The sequence below is a fragment of the Cyprinus carpio genome, chromosome A6 (genome assembly GCF_018340385.1).
Source record: "Cyprinus carpio isolate SPL01 chromosome A6, ASM1834038v1, whole genome shotgun sequence".
Taxonomy (NCBI): domain Eukaryota; kingdom Metazoa; phylum Chordata; class Actinopteri; order Cypriniformes; family Cyprinidae; genus Cyprinus; species Cyprinus carpio.
The window spans coordinates 8,961,383-8,982,124 of NC_056577.1; the positions used below are offsets into that span (position 1 = coordinate 8,961,383).

Sequence of the window (20,742 nt, forward strand, 5' to 3'; positions counted from 1 at the left end):
TTTCTGATACCACAAAGGTTTTAAACACTGCATTGCCACCAATCGACATGAATCTGCATTAAATTACACGGATACTAATGAGTTTTAGTGAATGGGCTGCAATGCACTATAATTAATTCCCTTACCCTTGGTTCTCATTATAATATTTTTTTTCTATAACTGTCCAGTAACACAGTCACTTTATGACTTTACAAAATAAGACAAAGAAATGTAATGAACTAATACCTAAACTTAAGTCTAAACTGGGGTTTATTGTATATGTTGCTGAAATATTCAAATACAATACATAACTCTATACATGAAATTAATTGCAAATAATGTACATACGAAATAACATCTATGTCCATGCATGTAAACCTGGTCTCCTTTATACAGTTCAGGTCAATCTCACAATCATAGTGGTATTTCATAATATATAGCTGTGCAAAAATAACTAATATATAAAATATAATATTGTTTTAATTAGACACCAAGCCATAAATAAATTAGTCCAAACAGAGAGTAGTTCATGAAGAAATACAACACGCTTCTCCTCAAACACACACAAACAAACACACACACACACAGACTCACCGGCATTCAAATAGGAAATCCTTTTGAAAACACACAGGACCGGTCCACAATCCTACTGTAAAAGACAGTGTTTCATCTTGATAGATGTCCTATGTCCTGATTTAAGTCTAAAGTCTGGTCATATATATATATATATATATATATATATATATATATATATATATATATATATATATATATATATATATATATATATACACAAAATATTAATAAATCATCTGTCTCATATCTCAGCTCTCTTTGAATGTGCAGATGCAGCGTTGCGGATTTAAAATGTGCTTAAATACCTCGGAAGCTGTAGTTGTAAACAGAAATGCAAGGCAAACTTTTAATCGCGTGCGCTTTCCTAGAGCACTCACACAAAATGCTTTGAATTTAGTCTTCAAAAACGACTCAAATGACATTGGGTTTCTTGATGAAAACCGAGGCTCCTATATTTAAATCGTAAGACTGTAAATAATTTGTGCTTAATGTAAAGTATGAGTTCGTAGCTACACGTTAGACTCAATAAAGGAGCGTTTAGGTTTGATGGAGCTGATCAGGATGGGGTTGTCCCGGGCCAGGCTGGCCTGCTTGTGCTTGGTGTCATAGTGCTGCTGGATGGGGTTACTGTCCTTGTATCCAGGCCCAGGATGAAATTTGTCTGGGTGAAAGTCAGGAGTATGTGTGCTGTTATGGATGGGCTCCTGATAAGCACTCGTTTTAGTGTATTGGAGGTCACTGGTCAGTCCCTGTGAGTGCGTGTTCATGACAACGCCAACATTGTGACCTATGAGCCCTTCTGGCACAAGTCCTTGCCAGCCAAAACCGGACATCAGATTGCCATGATGACCTTGCTGCTGCTGGAAACGTGCAGTCTTGTCAATGACACCCATAAATGGGCGTGGCTTGGTCTCAGATTGCCTCGTGCCGCTGTCGGCACTCGCCATGGAATTGCGCACTCGGCTGGAATCCGCCAGGTTCCCGCTGGAGGAGCTGGACACTCTCACGCTGCTGCTCCTGCAGAATTCCCCCCTTGGCTCGGCGCTGCTTTCGGCCTTCTCTGCATGACCAAACTGAGTGCTGCCCTCTCTGGTACCACTGAGTGGACCCCTCTCAACACTGCCAATGTCAATGCAGGGCCCTGCTCGGAGTGAAGTGGGCTGGTGGCGGCTCGGCATGGGGCTGGACCCGGCGCTCTGGGGCGTCCTGCCCTCGGCGTGAAGCGAGCTGCTATAATCTCGGTTTTTCATGCTTTGAGCCTGTCTGGTTGGAAGACGCCTGTGGGCGGGCCGTCCGGGGGCAGCTGTGGAGACGGCAGACTGGGCATCCGATATCGCCAGACCTAGAGAATCAGGCAAGGTGCGGCTTTGATGCCAGCTCTCCTTCCTCTTGTCCTGCCGAGAGGAATCTTGCTCAAGCCGCCCCTCCTCCTCTTCTGCCTCTAACATGTTTATGCTGAGGCTGTCTGGGCTTTTCTCCAAACTCTCAACGTCTTGGTCATCATCGTCATCATCATCTTCTTCCTCGTCGTTGTCTTCCTCACGGTGTGAGGGGTTGCTGTGAGAGGTGGGGTGTTTAGAACCCTGTCGCTGCAGGTGTTGGCACTCTTCCTCCACACGTACCAGTAGACGTCTGATCTCTCTGTTACTGGGGCACAGACGTGCCGCTTCATAAAGATCAGCCAGCGCTGCTGCAAACTGCCTGAAAGAGTGAAAAGCAGAGGAACTGCTAAATATTGAATCATTATTATAAACTATATTCAGTAGATGGTATAGATATACACTCATTCTCTTCCTTTGAACCTACGTAGTAAGCTGCCTCACTGTCTACTTCCTACACAGGAAGCAGCCTACATAAACAGGATCTTTAAACACAATGGAACCTTATAAATGACTAATGTAAAACACTCTTCACATGCAGCAGCTTTGAAATGACTTGTTAAAATTCATATCTGACTGACAATTATACAGTATATTATAACAGGCATCACTGGCACATGGAGAGGTTAACACTGGCATGTGAGCAATAGTTTAAATGTTTAAAAGTAAACATTTAAATGGTCATGACTCGTTTTTCCTAACCCAGGATAAAAAAAGCAATATAATTCAAGTTCAACAGAACACTAAACTTTGTGGAAAACTTTGTAATGACATAATTTGGAAAGTTGTTACAACAGTAGGTGTTCGGTGCAACTGGTTACACAAGATTACATGATAATTGTACTGTATAGCCTGGGGAACATAGTCATCTGTTCCTTACTGTATGTGCCACATAAATCACATGACCTTGGGAACATGGGAATCACCCTGTCATGCAGCCTGTTTAAATAGATTTTGGAGCTATAAATAGTATAAGTGTGATTGACTGTGCTAGTCAATGAAGAAAACAGCTCAGATAAACCATTTGCATAACCACTGTGCATTACAAAGCAGATTTAACGCGGTAGCGCTATACTTAAGTGAACTGTGTGTCTAAGTGCTTGACAGTTCTCAGCTTGTTCTGCTGTATTTGTTGCTCTAATGACTCATTTCAAGTTTGATTACTTAGTAATTAAAGATGCTTAAATTCAGCACATGAAGCAGACCAGTGACTCCTGTATTGCGTTTTGTCCAATTTGACAATTGGGTTAAATTGATTGATTGATTAAAAAAAAAAATACACAAATTAAGGATTTTGTTGTGCTGTATGTTTGGTTTTGCATGCAGACAGCAAGAACAACCAAAGTGATTCTCTCTTATAACAAACAATTCACAGGTTCCAAACCAGCATGAAGGTTCTTTACCTGCTGCTCCTTTTGGCTCTAGCACGTGCATAAAATGCCTCATAGGACTTAGGCTTGAGCTCGAGAGCCTTGGTGGCAAACTCCTCAGCCATGCCAAAATCCTGTCAAGAGCAATTGTGAAAGGAAGAAGAGAGAGAGAATTTGAGTGACAGGAGGAAGGGCCAGGGGAGAAAATGAGGAGAAAATAACGATCACGCAAGTTTAACGCTGTCTTAACTAGACCCAGGAGAATGGTTAGTGTACTCATGGCAGCACTGGTGCATCCTGGTAGTGATGTGTGCATACCAATGGGCTGAATTTACTTGCTCACATTCTACCTCAGTCCTTCATTCTGCTCTGGTGTATGCATCTGTAATGGGGAGACTCTCGTTGAAATTCCATCCTTGAGTCTGAGGTCAGAGTTTCAATGACGAGCCATAACTGTCAGCCCTAATGATGCACTTTAAATGTTTAATAGTGTCAGATCCTATTAAATTAACCATTAGAACTTCAGGATGCCTGTGCAATTAGGAAACACGTAGCAGGACACATAGTGACTCTATCTCTCTCTCTCACATTCATGTAATCTGCTGCCTAAGTTGCACTCAAAACACTTCTATGAACAGCCCATGAGGCTCATCTCCTGAACCTAGACAAACATGTGCATGTGATCAATATAAAATGCCTATATCCATTTAATATACTTAATTCTGTTTGTTAAGGCACATAGAGATGTATTGTCATCCACTAATTGTTATGGATGTTACTGAAGCCTTTAACCTCTATCCTCTGAAGTTACGCATACACTTGTGTGACATACATTGGTTTTGCGACGGCAGCGGGACAGGTTGAGATACAGGGAAACCCGGAGCTCCCTGAATGCCTTCAGGTCTTCCCCAAAACCTTCCCTCGGAAACTTCCTCAGTGCATACTGATACCTCTGAGCGGCTTCCTTCATCTTCCCTTTCTGAAAAAGAAGGAGAGAAGGAATACATAAAAAAGAAACAATTATGAAAGAGTTTCAGAAAATCTTAAGAGAACGTTCATTGAAATTCGCTGAACACAGTTTAAATGTGTTTTAGATCCACAGACCTTATAAAGCAGGTTTCCCTCCTCCATGAGTCTCTGCAGAAGTATGATGAGGATGTCGGGTTTGGAGGTGGCCATGGCCCAGGCAGCATTACCTCAAGAGAGAAAGAGAGATGTCAGTCCTGACGGTCAATAACACACCGACCAACTCAAGAGTATGACTTTCCTAATGCTTGTACCTGATCGTTCATAAGGAGATGTTCTGTAGCCTTTAGCAGTGATAGTGACAGCAGAACAGAAAGAAAGAAAAAGAAAAAAAGAGAAATAAAGCATAAAGAACAAATGCAAGGAAAACTCAAGAAGAATAGATGTGTATTGGAATTGGGAAGTAATATAAACTATCATTCAAAATTTGGGGTTGGTACATCTTTTAAATGTTTTTGAAATAAGTCTGTTATGCTCACCATGGCTGCATTTATTTGATCTAAAATACAGTAAAAACAGTTTTTGCAAACTGTTTTGCATTTTAATATAATTTAAAATACATTTATTCCTGTGATGGTAAAGCTGAATTTTCAGCATACTGTACATTACTCCAGTCATGAGTGTCACATGATCCTTTAGAAACCATTCTAAGCAATAAGAGACTGTGACTATACTCACAACATAGCACAGCCTTGAGCACCTTTTATAAAACCATTACTACATAAAAATCAGTTTAAAAATACTATATAAATCAGTTTCGTAAAGCAAACCCATTATGTGCCATCCTTTCACTAGACTATATAATTATATATAAACGTGTAATATATGGCTAATAGTTGTATCAACAAATGAGCATTCAGGACTGGAACTGTCTGTTTATAATACTGAAATAAATGTTAAAACCGCAACTTCAGGCCAACTTTAGGAGTACTAGAGCAGGCTGACTAAAGGATAAAAGTATTCACTGGCAGCCTTTCTAAAACATAAAACCTCTTGAGATGGTTTGGATGAGATTTTGACATATAAAAAAATGGAAACTAGATCTTTTTGCTTGTCCTGCAGTATTATTTGTATAGCGTGGGGAAATGAGCAAGCAAAAAAAAAAATTGCTAACCTCTATATTGCTCCTTTCTAGAGGCTAACTGGAAATATCAGCTAATGCTGATTTAAAATGTTGTTTCAGTGGTTATGGAGCTTGCTCACAAAAGTGGGAGATTTTCTTTTTTGCAGTCCACACAGGAGTTTTTCTGAACCAAGTCTAGTATGTAAACTAGACAAATCACACCACAACATCATTAAAATGCATCTGGTAAAGTCACTGCCATCATCAACCTCCAGACTGGCAGAGACAGTTGCCATTTCAGATGTAATTAGATGTTTATAAACTGGAGGGGGAATAAGTTCTAAGGTTTGCATTCTGTGACTTTGAGTAGAAAGCTGAGTGGACTACGCTATAAAAGTCTTTGCCCTGACGCAGAGTGTGAATGACAGTCCCATACATCACCAGCGTCCTACTTAATTGTGGGCTAACAGTCCTGCACGGCTCTTCTGTGAATATGGCCTGGTTTCAATTGCATTTAGGACTCAGCAAAAGAACGCTGTGCTTTTACTCTCAGAGAAAAGGGGAGAACAAATGGAACTCGCTACATTCTAGATTTAGAATGGACAAGCCCCTCCTGAGAACTTGACTGTGGCGATCTAGATTCTAGAGGATGGCACATGAACCCAGGAGATATAAAGTATGTGTGTCATGATGTTCTGAGGTGAGACTCACCCAGTTTAGCCCCTTTCTTTAGCAGAGTGACCACAACTGAGGTGTTTCTGCTACCGATGGCCCGGTCAAGGGGTCTCATGCCGCTGTAGTCCATGTGTTCAATCACCGCTCCACACTCGACCAGGTAATGCACCTGAAAACAGATTGCTCAGATATGGACTTGGCATAATACTGAGATAAAAGTGTCCACGTGTGTTTGTGTGTCCACACAGAGAAAGGTTATCTTGGCTTACTATTTCCGCGTCCCCGTAGAAAGCAGCCAGGTCCAGCGGGGTGCGCCCGTGCTTATCTGTGTGGTCAATCTGAGCTCCCCTCTCAACCAGAAACTCAACCACTTTCTTCTGCCCTTTTAAACACGCCCACCCGAGCGGGGTCAGACCTTCTTTATCCACCGCTGTCATACATGCTCCTACAATAAAAACACAATCCTTAAGGACTTTATTTGATAGAAAAACATGAGACGCAGACAGTGGAATACAAAGCCTAAAGATGCATTATTTAAAAGTTTTAAAAGTTTTTTGGATTCCCATGTCATGCATGAGATGCTGAAAAAGATGCAAGACACGAGTGCAACAGTCAAAGATGCCTATCTAGCATGTGTTTACATAAAAAAACAATGGAACACTAGCACAGTGGAATGGGAAAACACATTCTGTGTAAACCAACTATTACAGTACGTTTACTAAAAATCAGAAAAGATTTCACAGCAAAAACACACATGTACCATGACTTGAAGTTGGACAGTTTCACAATTATACTACAAGGCTTTTTTACATGCTAAAAAAGTATAAACCATGAACAACAGAATGAACATTCTGATCATTTATAAGCCTTAGAACTTTGCATATCAAATATGATACAGTAGGCTTTATGGGGTTAAGACAGATTAAGGACACCTGGGTCATGATTACTGACCTTGTGAGAGCAAGAAGTCCACAGTCTCCAGGTGTCCCTCGCTTGCAGCAACCATCAGTAGAGAGCGACCATGTTTATCACTGCAATTCACATCTGCGCTACGCTGTAGAAACAGCTCTGCTATCTAGAAAAGAGAAGAGAGAGAAAAAAAAAGTAAAAGGTGAGAGATGTCAATGTAAAATGAAATTTTTTGCTACATACAATGTTTCTGTTTTCGGGGTAATAAAGGGTCTTACCTGTGTGTGTCCATGTCGCACTGCATTAAAGATGGGTGCTACCCCTCTGCGATTAGGCTGTGTTACACTGGCACCTTGATCCAGTAGGAACACACACCCCTCTAGTTTGCCCCGACCAGCAGCAGCAGTTAGAGCTGGAGAAGATGTGCATGCTCAAAATAATGTATATCTAAGCAACAAAGCAGTCTCTATTGAAGGGAAACTATTGCTGTGTCTGAATATGCTACTTCCCTACTATACAGATTGCGAACAGTATGCCAAAATAGTAGTATGTCCGAACTCATAGTACCTATGACCTCCTACTTCCGCTGAGATTCTGGAGTTTGCGTTTGATGGACACTTTACTATCCATGATGCCATGGTAGAGCAGTTGTGAATTTCAGTGAAGTGACGCAAGTAGTAGTATGTATAGTAGTAGTATGAAGTACTCTAAAGTCTAAAGTACTCATAGTTTAGAACATACTTTTTTTGATTGCAAAGTAAATTTCAAACCAAATGCAGTAGGTACTAGACAGTATGCGATTATGGACACAGCTTACATCTGTGTATTATTTTTTTTTTTTATCTTTCAATACTGCATTAAATGACAACTTTTACATGTCAATTATCTAATAGTACAATTACTTATAATGGTTTTACACTAAGACATTAATTAAAAAGATTGTACTTTAACTACAGTAAAAAATAGCAATAATAAATGCATTGTAATGTCGTGTATTTACAAACCTGTTTCACCCCACAAAGTGTCATAACCGTCAATCTGCACCGAAAATTCATCATTGTTCAATGCAAGCATCCTTTTTACCACCTGTAAATACAAATTAATATGATAATGATGACTCAAGATAGCATGGGTGTATGGGTTTGGTACCTGCTCTTCTAACTAGGGTTGCACAATTAATCGAATCACTAATCGTGATTACAATTACAGATGCCACAATTACGAAATCATTCAAAGGTGCAATTACATGTACAAAAAAAACATACATTATTCTGCTTGCTTAAAGATGTGTTTTTTATTTCTACAGGTTATCTTAAGGTTTTTTCCCCAATTGTTTTAAATTTAGTTTTAGTATAACATTATAATACCATGCATATTTTTCCTCTTTTTTTCCCCCTTCTAATTTCTAACCTAGCTTTGTTTCAGGAAAAATGCTGAATAATCAGAAAACCTCTAAATCTAACAAAAACTCAACAAAAAGAAAATTAGCTTTTTTTTTACTTTGACTTTTTTTTCATCTATAGTGGACTAATTCTAAATAACTTTATATAAAACAGTAGACAATAGGTTATGGTATGTGCCTATTTTGATAGCTAAATGTGGGAATGTTTTTGGTAACTGTTTGTTGTGTGCATGTGTGGTGTAGGGTATTCTGTGTGTAGTGAGTGTGTATTCAATACCTGTGTGTGTCCCATGCTGGAGGCAGCAATCAGTGCCTGCTGCAGTGCCTTATTTTTGAGGTCTGAACTCCACTCCTGTTCCCGAAGATACTGCACAATCTCAGCATGACCCCGCAGAGCAGCGTGAACCAGTGCACACTGACCGCTCTTATCAGAATGATCCACCTAACATAAAAAATGCTTATTTATACAGTTTTACTTATAAACCTGCACTGAAATAGAACACATTAATAATAATAAAAATAAATGTATTTCCTAATTAACTTTCAGCTAATCAGCTTTTCGAGCAGTTCCCGTTAATAAATGAGCGGTAAAATTCAGAGTTCTTCTGTAAAACTTGCAGAAGGTAAAACTGAGGAGGAAAAATTTGGAACACCTTGTACACTATACAGTAACTGTGTGCAAAAATGATTTAAAAATGTAACAATATAAACGTTTCACAGACTGAAAACTGTAGAATTGTTTATATAACCAAGGTAACCAAACCACGAAATAACTGCACTCTCTTTTTGCTGGGTTCAGTTTGATTGACATTTACATGCACATTCTATGAAGCATTTAAAGTTAATGAGGAAAACAACAACATTTAATGACTTAAATGTCTTACTGTTAGAACATTTTCACTCATTATAACAAAACAAATAAAATAAAATCTTTTTTTTTTCCCACATAAAAATGAATTTCCCATTACTATATGGGGGCTTTCACAGTAGCATTTTTGATGCACACCCGCTCGTTTAGATAATGTGAACACTGTTTTCAGAACTTGGGTGTGCACATTTGCCTAAAAAGGGTTGTCTATTCATCTACTTATATGCAGTACCTATATTGCTTGCTTTATTAATAGAGTACATATGGTGTATTTTGCATGTTTATTTTATTCTCTTTCTTTTCCTACAAATAAAGAGTACTGTGACAAAATGGTTTTAAAATTTATTTTCACTAATTCCTCCACCTCCCAATTTAACTCCTGAATACTGAAATACAGAGGTTTAGGTTTGAGTCTAGTGAAGTGTTTGAATCATTTATAGCTAGTTTATGTATTAAAAGGGGGATCAACTGACCTTTGCACCTTTTTTGCAAAGTAAGGTGACAAGGGGCAGATGTCCAGCAGCTGAGGCATAACATAGACAGGTCATGCCATTCTCTGACTGCCCATCCACTGGCGCCCCACACTCCAGGAGCAAAGCAGCCATCTCCAGGTGGCCCAGGTGAGACTGCACACAAAGCACTGGTGCACTGTTCAACACCTCAGTATGGTAACACACACTCGCCCCTCCCAGAATCAGCAACCGGGACACCTGGGGACAAAGGTAAGACTGGTTTTAACAAGAAATTAAGTAAACGGTTCAATTATGAAGTGTTTGTGGGCTTCACAGAATAGTTCTCCTTGTTGTTATACATTGTTGTACTAACATATATATATATAATACACACACACACACACACACACACACACACACACACACACATATATATATATATATATATACGCAGTATATATCATCATGCTTTAAAAATCATTGTCACAATGTATAAACTTAGTTACGATTATTCACTCACAATTTACAATAATTTAGATTTGACTTCAGCACACAAACCTCAATTTACAACCTACATCTTCCATCTATATCAGCAATCCACAGTAGTTGCAATCTCAATTTACAGTCTACATCTTCAATCAATCTATCGCCTTTTTTTTTGCAATCTATAGCCAATTTATAGGTTAAATCTACAGCCTTCAATCCACAATCTTAAATTATAATCTACAGCTTCATTTTACAATCTAGAGCCTTAATATAAAATCTGCAGCCTCAGTGGACAAATACAAAACAACAGATTCAATCTATAGCCTCAACCCTGGGGAAGTCGTGGCCTAATGGTTAGAGAGTTTGACTCCTAACCCTAAGGTTGTTGGTTCGAGTCTCTGGCCGGCAATAGCACGACTGAGGTGCCCTTGGTCAAGGCACCAAACCCCCAACTGCTCTCCGGGTGCCGCAACATTAATGGCTGCCCACTGTTCCAGGTGTGTGTTCACGGTGTGTGTGTGTGTTCATTGCTGTGTGTGTGCACTTTGAATGGGTTAAATGCAAAGGACGAATTCTGAGTATGGGTCACCGTGCTTGGCTGTATGTCACCTCACTTTCACTTTTTACTTTCAATCTACAGTACATCTTCAATCTACAAAACAAATCTATAATCTACAGCTTCAGTTTGCATGTTTAATCTATAGCCTCAATGTACAGCTTCAGTAAACAACCTTTATCTTTCTACAGTTATAATTCAATCTATAGCCTCAATCTACAATCTACAGAATTAATCTACATGTGCAATCTACTGTACAATACCAAAATGTGCATCTTCAATCCACAGCCTATATCTACAATTTACAGATGCAAGCAAATCAACAGCCAATCTGTGCCTTAATCTACAGAATATATTCAAAATACATCTTGAATCTACAATCTACAACATCAATCTACATGTGCACTCTATAGCCTCAATATAAAGCTTCAATATACAGCCTACTGTATATGTACAATCGATAGTTTCAAAACAATAGTCTATATTTTCAATATATATAGCCTCAATCTCAATCCCTCTACCACAGTTTCCTGCCCGCCATTTTAATTTGATCAGTAATAATTTGCGAAGTCTAATCACAAAATCAAAGCACAAAACTTTGAAAATAGGTATATATACACATATATATTATTTTTGAGTATGGGTCCCAAATTTTACAAAATATACATTTTTAGCCTTCTGTGAAAATGACTTTATTTATTAACTGAACTCAGTCTACACTAGGTAATGAAGGACGCAAAAATTATTCATAATTTTATTATAAATAATAATAGTTATTTTTATTTGGTTATTTTTTTTTTTTAATAAAACATTTTCAAAAATACTAAGTGTGTGAGTGACGCTCCTGCATGAATTCATACTCGCCAATTGGGGTGAAATGAACACAACCTGGCATTATTTCTTTTTTGTGGACATGGGCAGTGTGGTAATGGAAGCTTGATTAAGATGTTGGATGAAAGAAGAACACATTAAAAACAAAGTAAGCAGAATTGCGTTTATTTATACAAACACAGCAGGAATTAAAGAGCAGCTCTCCAGCCAAATGGCTGTTAAGGACGCTGTCGTGCACACAGACTTAGAGTGACGTTCGTTTCATTAAAACTCCGTAGAAGAGGAAATTACAGGGAGAGCGGAGTCTAGACTGCAATTAACATATAATAGATTTAATAAATAAATGCAGTCATTACGTAAGGCATTTTTCAGTAAGCCTCAGCGCTAATTACTATGTTCTATGTGACTTATGAAATCTCGTTCATTGTGGATGACTCAGAACTCTGTAAGACTATAGCTCTTCCTGTGCGGTTGAATGCGTCAGTCGCGGTAATTGTTGGAGCCGTGTTCTACAATTCAGGAGCGCAAAGCAGTTGTTCATTTTTATTCTTTCCTCAAGATTGACGCTGCTTTTTATAAGTGAAGGTCTCATTGGCACATTGAGGATGAGTATGTGTGTGTTTTTTGTGTGTGCATATCCTCCAACCTTGACGTTGGGTGTGTAGAGGTTTCTGAGGGAGGAAAGAGCTGCAGAGAGGCTGTCTGTACTGTAGCTGATCCACAAGGGTTGCAGAATACTTGATGAAACCCCAGTTCTCTTACTGTGACCCTGAGGACAGAATTGATAGGCAGGAAGAATTAAAATGCAGGTCACATCACTCAAACAAACACAGAGAAGGATTTTGAGGATCTGTGTTTCCTACCTTGAATATGTGAGCTTTAAGAATGTGGTGGCCCAGCTCCATAGTTTGCTGGCGGTTGAGTTTTCCCTCTTGACGTGACAGCATGAAGGCCATCAGAGCGTGTCCACCTCTGTTTACCAACATTAATAACAAATAATCAAAACCACCATCATAATGAACACCATCATCCAGTTTCATCATACAAACGCCGCTCTTGAAGGGGATCTCTCTTGAGTAGAGAATGAATCTTTTTAAAGGTGGACATGTTTCCTTTCTTCCATTCTGATAAACAGTCTAAATCAAGGCAGTAAGTTCATTTCTTGAACATTTCAGTGGAGACCTTTTTTTTTTGGTATTGTCTTTTTATTCAAAGGATTTCTTTTTTCTTCAAAGGACTATTTTCAAAACTGTGAAAAAAATTGTAGTTTGGATCACTAGATATTACTGTTTGTCTTTTAACAATTTTATTATGTTTAGCTACTTACATCGTAACATCTTACAGTCTTTCACTGTTAAAACCTGAAGCGTCATGCTGGAATTCATGTTTGGAATCTGTGAACAGTAAAGCCTGCCATCTTTTGATTTTATTGGCCATCTCTATAATTTTGACATGGAGCATTGTTCGACTGCTGAGGCAAACAAGTGTAAAATGTAACTTAAAATTTTGTCATAAATAGAGCAGCATCAAAAATATCAAGTATTGGGGAGGGACGTGTCCCCCTAAATGTCTATAATGATTACGGCCCTGGTCTAAATAGCCCTACAGATGCTTAATGTTGTCATTACAGACAGCAACGTTTTTTTCTCTCTGAATCACAGTCCCTGAACTTTTCTTTTTTAGTGGGTCACTCTACAGTTTATAACAGTGATGAGGCCTTTCTAAATGAGAATACTGAGCAATGTGTGTGTGTGTTTAGGTGGAGAGATAACTGAAGTGTCTACGAAATGAAAGAGAACTACACAAGAGTATAATTTCATGTTCAAAGGCTACACACACTCAAATGCAATTTGAACTCAATTAACAAACCAAAGAATCACACATAATAGATGGCTGACCTGTACAGGTACCTCACACACTCTGCGGTTGCTAAGGTGTTCTGATCAGTTGTAGCACATTGCTATAAAGTTTCTAAGGTGTTTTGAGTAGTTTTAGTGGCATGATCCCCCTACTATATGTAAGAATTTTCATGCATTAATAATTTTTTTATTGCCAATGTGTGAATAGTTGTAAAGCAACATAAAAATGTGACCTTCCTAGGTTTCCTATAACAGTCTGTAGACCGATTTTTATGTGAAGGACGCAGGTTGGTTTTGCTGTTTTTTTATCTGGCTAAGTAAAAGTATTAAAGGTTGGGTGAAAACTGGGGTGAATATCAAACCAACCCTGAATGCAGTTCACTTAATGGCAACCGGTGTCATTAATAACAAGGATTTTCTGATTCTTACATGAAATATATTTAAGTGCAATCCCCTCTATGCAGCTGATGCTAAAGATTGCATCAGTCAATTCACTTGAAATGGAATATTTTCACAAGAAAATATTCCAAGTAGATTTAACATGTTGCTATATGCTAAGGTGTTTTAGTAGTTTCAACACATTGCAACTCAGTTGCTTGGGTTTCAGATTAGTTTTATCACATTGATATTTGCTTAGTAGAGTGTTTTGAATAGTTTTAGTGCATTGCTAAAAGTAGCAGTACTCGCTTTTTTGGTGTTTGGTCCGCAGGAACTAGGAACAATTTTAGTTATAGGAATGCCTTCTGAGTAAATTAGCATCTACTTCAGAGTAGGGTGTAACCCAGCACAATTGGAACTACCAGTGATGTAAGTGATTGGCCAAATGCACGCCATACGAAACACAGAGTCCTGACATTTTTAAAATAAACGAAGTAACTTCACAAGCATAGAAAACAGTCACAGATTGACTGACACCAAAATCCAGGCACTTCTATGTCCTCCATCCTCCAGTTGACAATGTTGTTGAATTCTGCACTTAGGGTAGGGACACACCAAACGGACGCCAAAGAACTAAAGTTGAAGAATGCCAACTGTGCAGTTGCATCGCAAAATCACATCGCTTGTGTTGGGGCAAAAAAGTTGCACTAGAACAAACCGGACTAGACAGACTACAGCCGATAGCCAACTATCATGTACACTCTGTGCTTGCTTGAGAAAACATAACTCTCCCATACCAGCAGGTGGCAGTAGTCTGTATTCGGCATTCAAACAGGGAAACCGAAAGAGTTAGAATTTTTACCACTTTTACCACTGTTTCCACCAGTAGTGGCCACTCCTGGATCATGGTGATTAGCTGGTCTTCGACGTCTTGATTCCACAAAGCCATGTTATTACCATGGTTTTATTAAAATAGTCCTCTAATCAAATAACATGACAAGACAACAGACAAGAAAGACAACAAGTGTCTGTGCATTCCATCTTCAATCCTTACGTTCCATCCTTACGTCTTTGGTTTGCTTTTGTCAGTTCGTTTTTTTTCTTGTGCACCCATTCACTAAGCTGAACAGACAATTGGAATTGCCAACAAGCTCTGCCACCTATGAGACGTGCAGAATTGGCCGAAAAACAGCTGACAGTGTCCGACTAGAGCCAACAGTGTGGAACACACCAAAAAAACTAAAGCCAACCGACATGACTTTAAATGATGTCACTGTCCACAGGATTACATCACTTCACAGTTCCTACTGCCTCTGCAAATACAATTAGGAAATTTGCCCTAGGGGAAAATTTAGTTATCGGGGGGCCACCCTGGTTGCTAGTTCTTGTAACTACCTGGTGCGAAAGCCCCCAATTTCTTTTTTCTGTTGAAGAAGATATTTTGAAGAATGTGGGTAAGCAAGCAGTGGCAGGTCCCCACTGACTTGCACACTATGGAAAAAAAGACTATGGAAGTCTATAATGAAAGAATAATAAATGATGACAGGATTTTTATTAATGTAGAACTATGCCTTTAAGGTCAGCCAAGAATTTTTAGTGTAGGGGTACCTAGTCTTGTCTCTGGAGATCTACCTTCCTGCAAAGTTCAGAGCCAACCAAAATCCAAAACATCTGGATCAGCTAGTTAAGATCTTCAGGAACACTTACAAACACTTACACTAGTTACAAACAGGTGTGTTGGAGCAGAGATGCAACTGAACTGGTAGATATCCAGAAAAAGAACTGGGCACTCCACTATTGCAGACCGCATTGCTATGCACTTTCTGAAAATTTTTGGGCAGAGCGCTACAACTGCTGTGAACACCTTAGCAACTTCATCCTTGCCTTAATAAGCACCAGTATCACCAAACAGAACTATTCTTATTTGTGTCATACGAAATGTCATCACTGCTTACCTTGGGTCACACAGGAAGTCAGTGCTGTCACCATCCGCCCTCCATACAAGCCACTCCCTAAATGAGGGGTGGCAGAACATGCGTGTCCTGTCTCGACGGCCAATCAGAAAGCAGGAAAGAGCATCCATGCGCTGCTGGAAGTCCTCCCACTCCAGTTCTCCTCTCATGGACCCGGCGTTCAGTGCCCGGAAGAGCTGTTCATCCGTCAGAGGGTGCAAAGAAGCCAGAGCCACGTTTAGCAGAGGCAATACTCGTTCAAATGCTGAGGCCGATGGGAATTTCATGTTGCACTGCAGCAGGTAGAGCTCAGACAGAGACACGGGTATAACCTTATAGCTGGAGCTTTTAATGACCAGGTGACCCTTCTCAAACAGGTCGAGGGTTAACTTTAAATAAAGATATGAGCCTTGGCTGCGGGCGACCAGGTGGGCACTGAGTTTAGAGATGTTTGCTGGGTCAGCTTTGCCATTGATGGCAATGTTGCTGAGGATATCAGGGCTGTGGTCTATACGGTGCTCGATGTAGGAGGTGAGGTCAGAGGTTATATCCTTGTTGTCATGGAAATCATCCAGAGAGATGATGGGAAAGGGGAGGAGACTGGTGACTTCCTGTGAGAAGATCAACAAAAAAGCCAATGCAAATACCCTCATGAGTTATAATTTATACCTATGTTTATGTTTAATGACTGTAAATGACACTTTAAATTGTTATTGTATTTATATTGTTATTGTACACATCTGTACTTTTTTCTATTAAAAAAATAATGAAAACCTTTAAAATATACACTACTGATTTTTAAATGCTGAAAGAATTCTCTTATACTCAAAGTCTGCATTTATCAGATCAAAAGCAAAAACAGTAGCACTGTCAAATATTATTACAATTTAAAACAACTGTTTTATTTGAATATATCGAATATATTTCACAATATATAAAAATTAGAAAACAGTTCTTCTAAATTCTAATAATATTTCACATTACTACTGTTTTAATTGTATGTTTTTATTGCATATAGAGACTTCTTTGCAAACATATAGAAAATCTAATTTATTCCAAACTTTTGACTGGTAGTGTATTTTTCAAGGTATTTTTTATAAATATCACAAATTTATAAATATCTTTTTGGGGAGTCACACTACATGACATTTTACAATCTTAACTAACCTTGCCATGTCATAAAAAGGACAAATGACCTGATATGTATAAAGCAGCTTGACACACAGCCATTGGGGGTCTGCAGGGGTTCTCTCTCTGACATCATGTCGGTTGCACCACATGACTTTGATCAATAAATTATAAAACATCAAAACTACACAAAATGACCATTTTTGACAATGCCTTCATAATTCAGATACTGGTAATTCAGCTTTCTGCCCGCTGCAATGGAAAGACATGCAATTAAATATGAAAAAAGCCTGGGATTTTAAGGGATGAACCTTCACTGGCTGTTCTGCACCACAGCACAAGAGTAACGACCACCAGCCTTCCCAAAGAACTCTTTTCAAATTTCTTGAATAATTATAGTTCCTTTCAGTTTACAGTTTTGTGCTGTAACCACTGACAACAGGGTGCCCTTGATGACTGCAAGAGGGAAAATTAATGAATACTACAAGGACCACAGAAGTCTGTTCCTTTTTATCTTACTGCACATCCTCATCATCATCTGTATGCAAATCACGACAAATGTTTTCCAATCAAAACAACTGCAGGATTAATGTTTTAGAATAAACACCAGCAGCCTGGTTGTGTGGGTTGTCTGGCACTTTTAGGTCGTTGCTCCGAGAAGTAGTGAGTGAAAGAGAAAGAGACTGTGTACGTGTGTGAAAAGTGTATAGGGACACGCGTAGCATCTGCCGTGTTGCATCACAGCCCTTATCCCCTCTTATATAAGCTTGGTTCCTGCAGGCCAGAGTCCAGCTCTGATCAGACATGGATTACACAAACCCACCCTAACACTAGCCACTGACCAAAACTCACCACTGCAACCATTCTGAAAGTTTAGATCGCAAAAGGCACATCAGGACACTGAGCATTTTAAACCCTTCTCAACATCGTCTTACATCGTCTTAAAACCAGCAAAATGGTCTAGCCAAAGTAAAAGTGCAGCCAATGCAAAAAAACAAACAAACAAACAAAAAAACTTACCACTACGTTGACCCTGATGGTCACAATCAGTTTAAGCCAAATAGGAAATTTGGAGATGATTTTGGTGATGAAAGTCGCTATGGTGTCTCCATAGTCTGGTTTGTGGTACTCTGCCTCATTAAGACCATCCACTAGGATGATGTAATCTTCTTCTGGAATCTTCCGCTCTGCACATCAAAAACAGAAATGACATGGTTAGATGAACTAGAAGTCCATTGCGGGTCCTGAGTTTGTTAAGAGTTTGCATCCTGGCATTACGTGGGTGTGTTTAGGTTTTTCGTTTGAAAATGTTAACAGGAACTATGTGTACTGCTGAATTCATGTACAGTACTAGGTGATTTTAGAACAAGCAGCACAATAAAACCCTGCATGCTGCTTTCTTTCACCATATGTTGAGTAGGAAAAAGTGCCTACATTCTGTAGTGAAACTCTCACTCTCACAATTTTTGAGTACTTGCCACTTGATAAATAGCTGCACCCTTCAGAATGCAATTTGTTGAAGGAATAATTCACATAAAAATGAAAAATATTTCATATTGGGAGCTAAGCAGCACCTATCCTCATTAAATTTCATTGTACAGAGTAAATGAAACTTTCTGCCAAACATCTGCTTTTGAGTTTCACAGAAGAATGTAAATCAGGTTTGGAACAGCAAGAGGGTGAATAAATGATGGCACAATATTAATTTTGGGGTGAATTATTCCTTTGAAGTCACAAATGTAATTACTTTCTATAGCGTGGTGCTTTTCAAAGTGAAATAAGATATTCAACAAGAAAAAAAAAATGTAGGGCAGGACCTGATTTTATTGATCACCAATTGATGGGATCTTGAAATTAGGACATTTAATACCAGAATAGAGGAAAACCTGAAGGCAATTCAGCAGTCAATTCAGAGGCCTGAAACACAGCCAATTTTGACAAAAGATTACTTTTTTTTTCCTTTTTAGAAGAAAACACCTGACTTTATCTCTGTGAAAAATGTAGCTGCTTATCTTGTGTGTCTAAAGCTTTTCTCAAATTTTTCACACTGGAATATTCACCACAATAAGCTACCAAAATCAAAAACATGACAAAAAGCACATGTGAAAGGTGCAGTTTCATGAGACACAGAGACCGGCTCGTCTTGTACATGATCTGCACTATGTAAGAAAGAAACCGCTAAATAAACCCATTGTCGCAAACTGTCATAAAATGTATTTGATTTTATCCACCATTATTAATATAAAGGCTGTTTTCTCTACTTTTCTCAATTCTCTTTCTAATCTGATGTTACAAACCAGGAACACAGGTTTTCCTTTAAGAGTTCAGAGTGACAGTTCTATGTCTTCATTTCCAGGCTCGAAATTTGCTCTAGCCTCATTCTCTAAAATTCCTGTTAAGTCCTTCATCTGTCGTATATTGTGATCCAAGCCGTTTCTGAAGACCATCTGTTCACATCCGTACTGGGCCAAATTAAATGAGGCAAGAGCGCTCTTCTCCCCCCATTACCCCTGAGCAAACATATTTAGTTTTTATGTGATGTTGTGATTGATGACAGTAGCATGTGATGCATCTCACCTTTGCGTAGAAGTGTGAGGGGTTCCAGGACTCCCTTACGGAAGGCAGTGGCGGGGTCCTGGACGCAGGAGCGTAAGCTGAGCAGGCTCTGCAGGTGCGTCTCTTTGAGCAAGAGCTCTCGATAAGCATTGAGTCGAGGAGCTCTGCACAGTAAAGCGGACACACTGTGCACAAACTCTGGGACCAGGCAGGTGTATGTGTTATCAGCCTGACAATAGTGATAGGCCACCACCTACAACAGAAGAAATGGGGGTAAAGGAGGTAAAAACAGAAAACAGATGGGAAAACATTGAAAGTGGGAGTTTGGGACAGGTTAAAAAACACAAAAAAGAGGGACTCTTTCTGCCTTTGATTCTTTGCTCTATGTAAACCATGCGTTACACTGTCACAGGATAAAACGTGCTCTCTCCTTATTTCCTCACCAAGATTCTGATCACCAAATAAATGTCATTAATGTGTCAATGTGGGCAGTCATGTGTTGAAACGGTTATCTTTGCAGAAGTTACATGATTATAGCATGAGTCTATTTTGGAGCTTATTTTAAATGCTCATCCACTGGGGAGGAAGTTTTAGGTTCCGAAAGTAACAGTACTGTAGGTTTTCAAAGCACATGGAGCTCTTTTATCTCAAAGATTAAGGAAAATATGATTCCTCATGATATAACCCCTTTAAAGTTTGTTTGAATATCATGAGTCCCAAATCGTTCTGAAATACTGGAGAATCCAAGCTTCTGAACAGAAGTGAGAATGAAATTGTGGCCTGAAACGACTTTCCACTGACAGATGGCTGATTAAAAAGACGTGACTAGAAGACAGAGAGGGTTTAGGTCCAGATGTAAATGGAAAAACATGCGCACATACTGGCACACGGAGCAAAGTGTTGAATATGCATGTGGCATGCAGTTTGCCTCTGTCACGGAATGACACATCTAAAACATTGCACAAAACATCATGTGTATTTATAAATAAACATGAGAGCTGCTCGGTGGAAACTCTTTATTTTGCTGTAAACAATTTTGAAGAGCTTCCATTTTTCAAAAAAATGTCATTAAAAAAAAAGGGTTTATTCTCTGAAAGTGGGCGTTTTTGGATGCATGTCACGAAGCCCATTGAAATAAACAATAATTATATATGTAATATAATTAGAACATTATTCACATAATTAAGGAAAGCAATTAATTAAAGTGCAGACAGATCAAATCTAACCAGCGACTACAGTTGCCATTCCAAGCTGTTTCAGAGATAGGAATCTCTTCATTGATTTAATATTATTTTTC

The 20,742-nt window shown here is 39.0% G+C and overlaps 1 protein-coding gene across 3 annotated transcripts in view; it reads right to left on the bottom strand.

The window, feature by feature from the left end:
• Positions 1-231: 231 nt before the first annotated feature.
• The window catches only part of LOC109056255 (protein TANC1-like), a 69,580-nt gene continuing 49,069 nt past the window's right edge, over positions 232-20,742 (bottom strand). The window contains exons 11-27 of one of the 3 annotated variants that reach the window (XM_042757897.1): positions 19,467-19,698; positions 17,910-18,076; positions 15,765-16,372; positions 12,436-12,544; positions 12,219-12,341; positions 9,721-9,957; positions 8,657-8,821; positions 7,982-8,063; positions 7,256-7,389; positions 7,020-7,143; positions 6,338-6,513; positions 6,105-6,237; positions 4,585-4,614; positions 4,409-4,500; positions 4,137-4,283; positions 3,338-3,438; positions 232-2,256 (exon numbers count right to left, since the gene is read on the bottom strand). In XM_042757897.1, the coding sequence (XP_042613831.1) occupies positions 1,065-2,256; positions 3,338-3,438; positions 4,137-4,283; positions 4,409-4,500; positions 4,585-4,614; positions 6,105-6,237; positions 6,338-6,513; positions 7,020-7,143; positions 7,256-7,389; positions 7,982-8,063; positions 8,657-8,821; positions 9,721-9,957; positions 12,219-12,341; positions 12,436-12,544; positions 15,765-16,372; positions 17,910-18,076; positions 19,467-19,698 (3,852 nt within the window). In that variant the 3' untranslated portion in view covers positions 232-1,064. Of the gene's footprint in view, positions 2,257-3,333; positions 3,439-4,136; positions 4,284-4,408; positions 4,501-4,584; positions 4,615-6,104; positions 6,238-6,337; positions 6,514-7,019; positions 7,144-7,255; positions 7,390-7,981; positions 8,064-8,656; positions 8,822-9,720; positions 9,958-12,218; positions 12,342-12,435; positions 12,545-15,764; positions 16,373-17,909; positions 18,077-19,466; positions 19,699-20,742 lie in introns of those variants that run through there. The other 2 variants (XM_042757898.1, XM_042757899.1) reach the window with 2 other exon arrangements.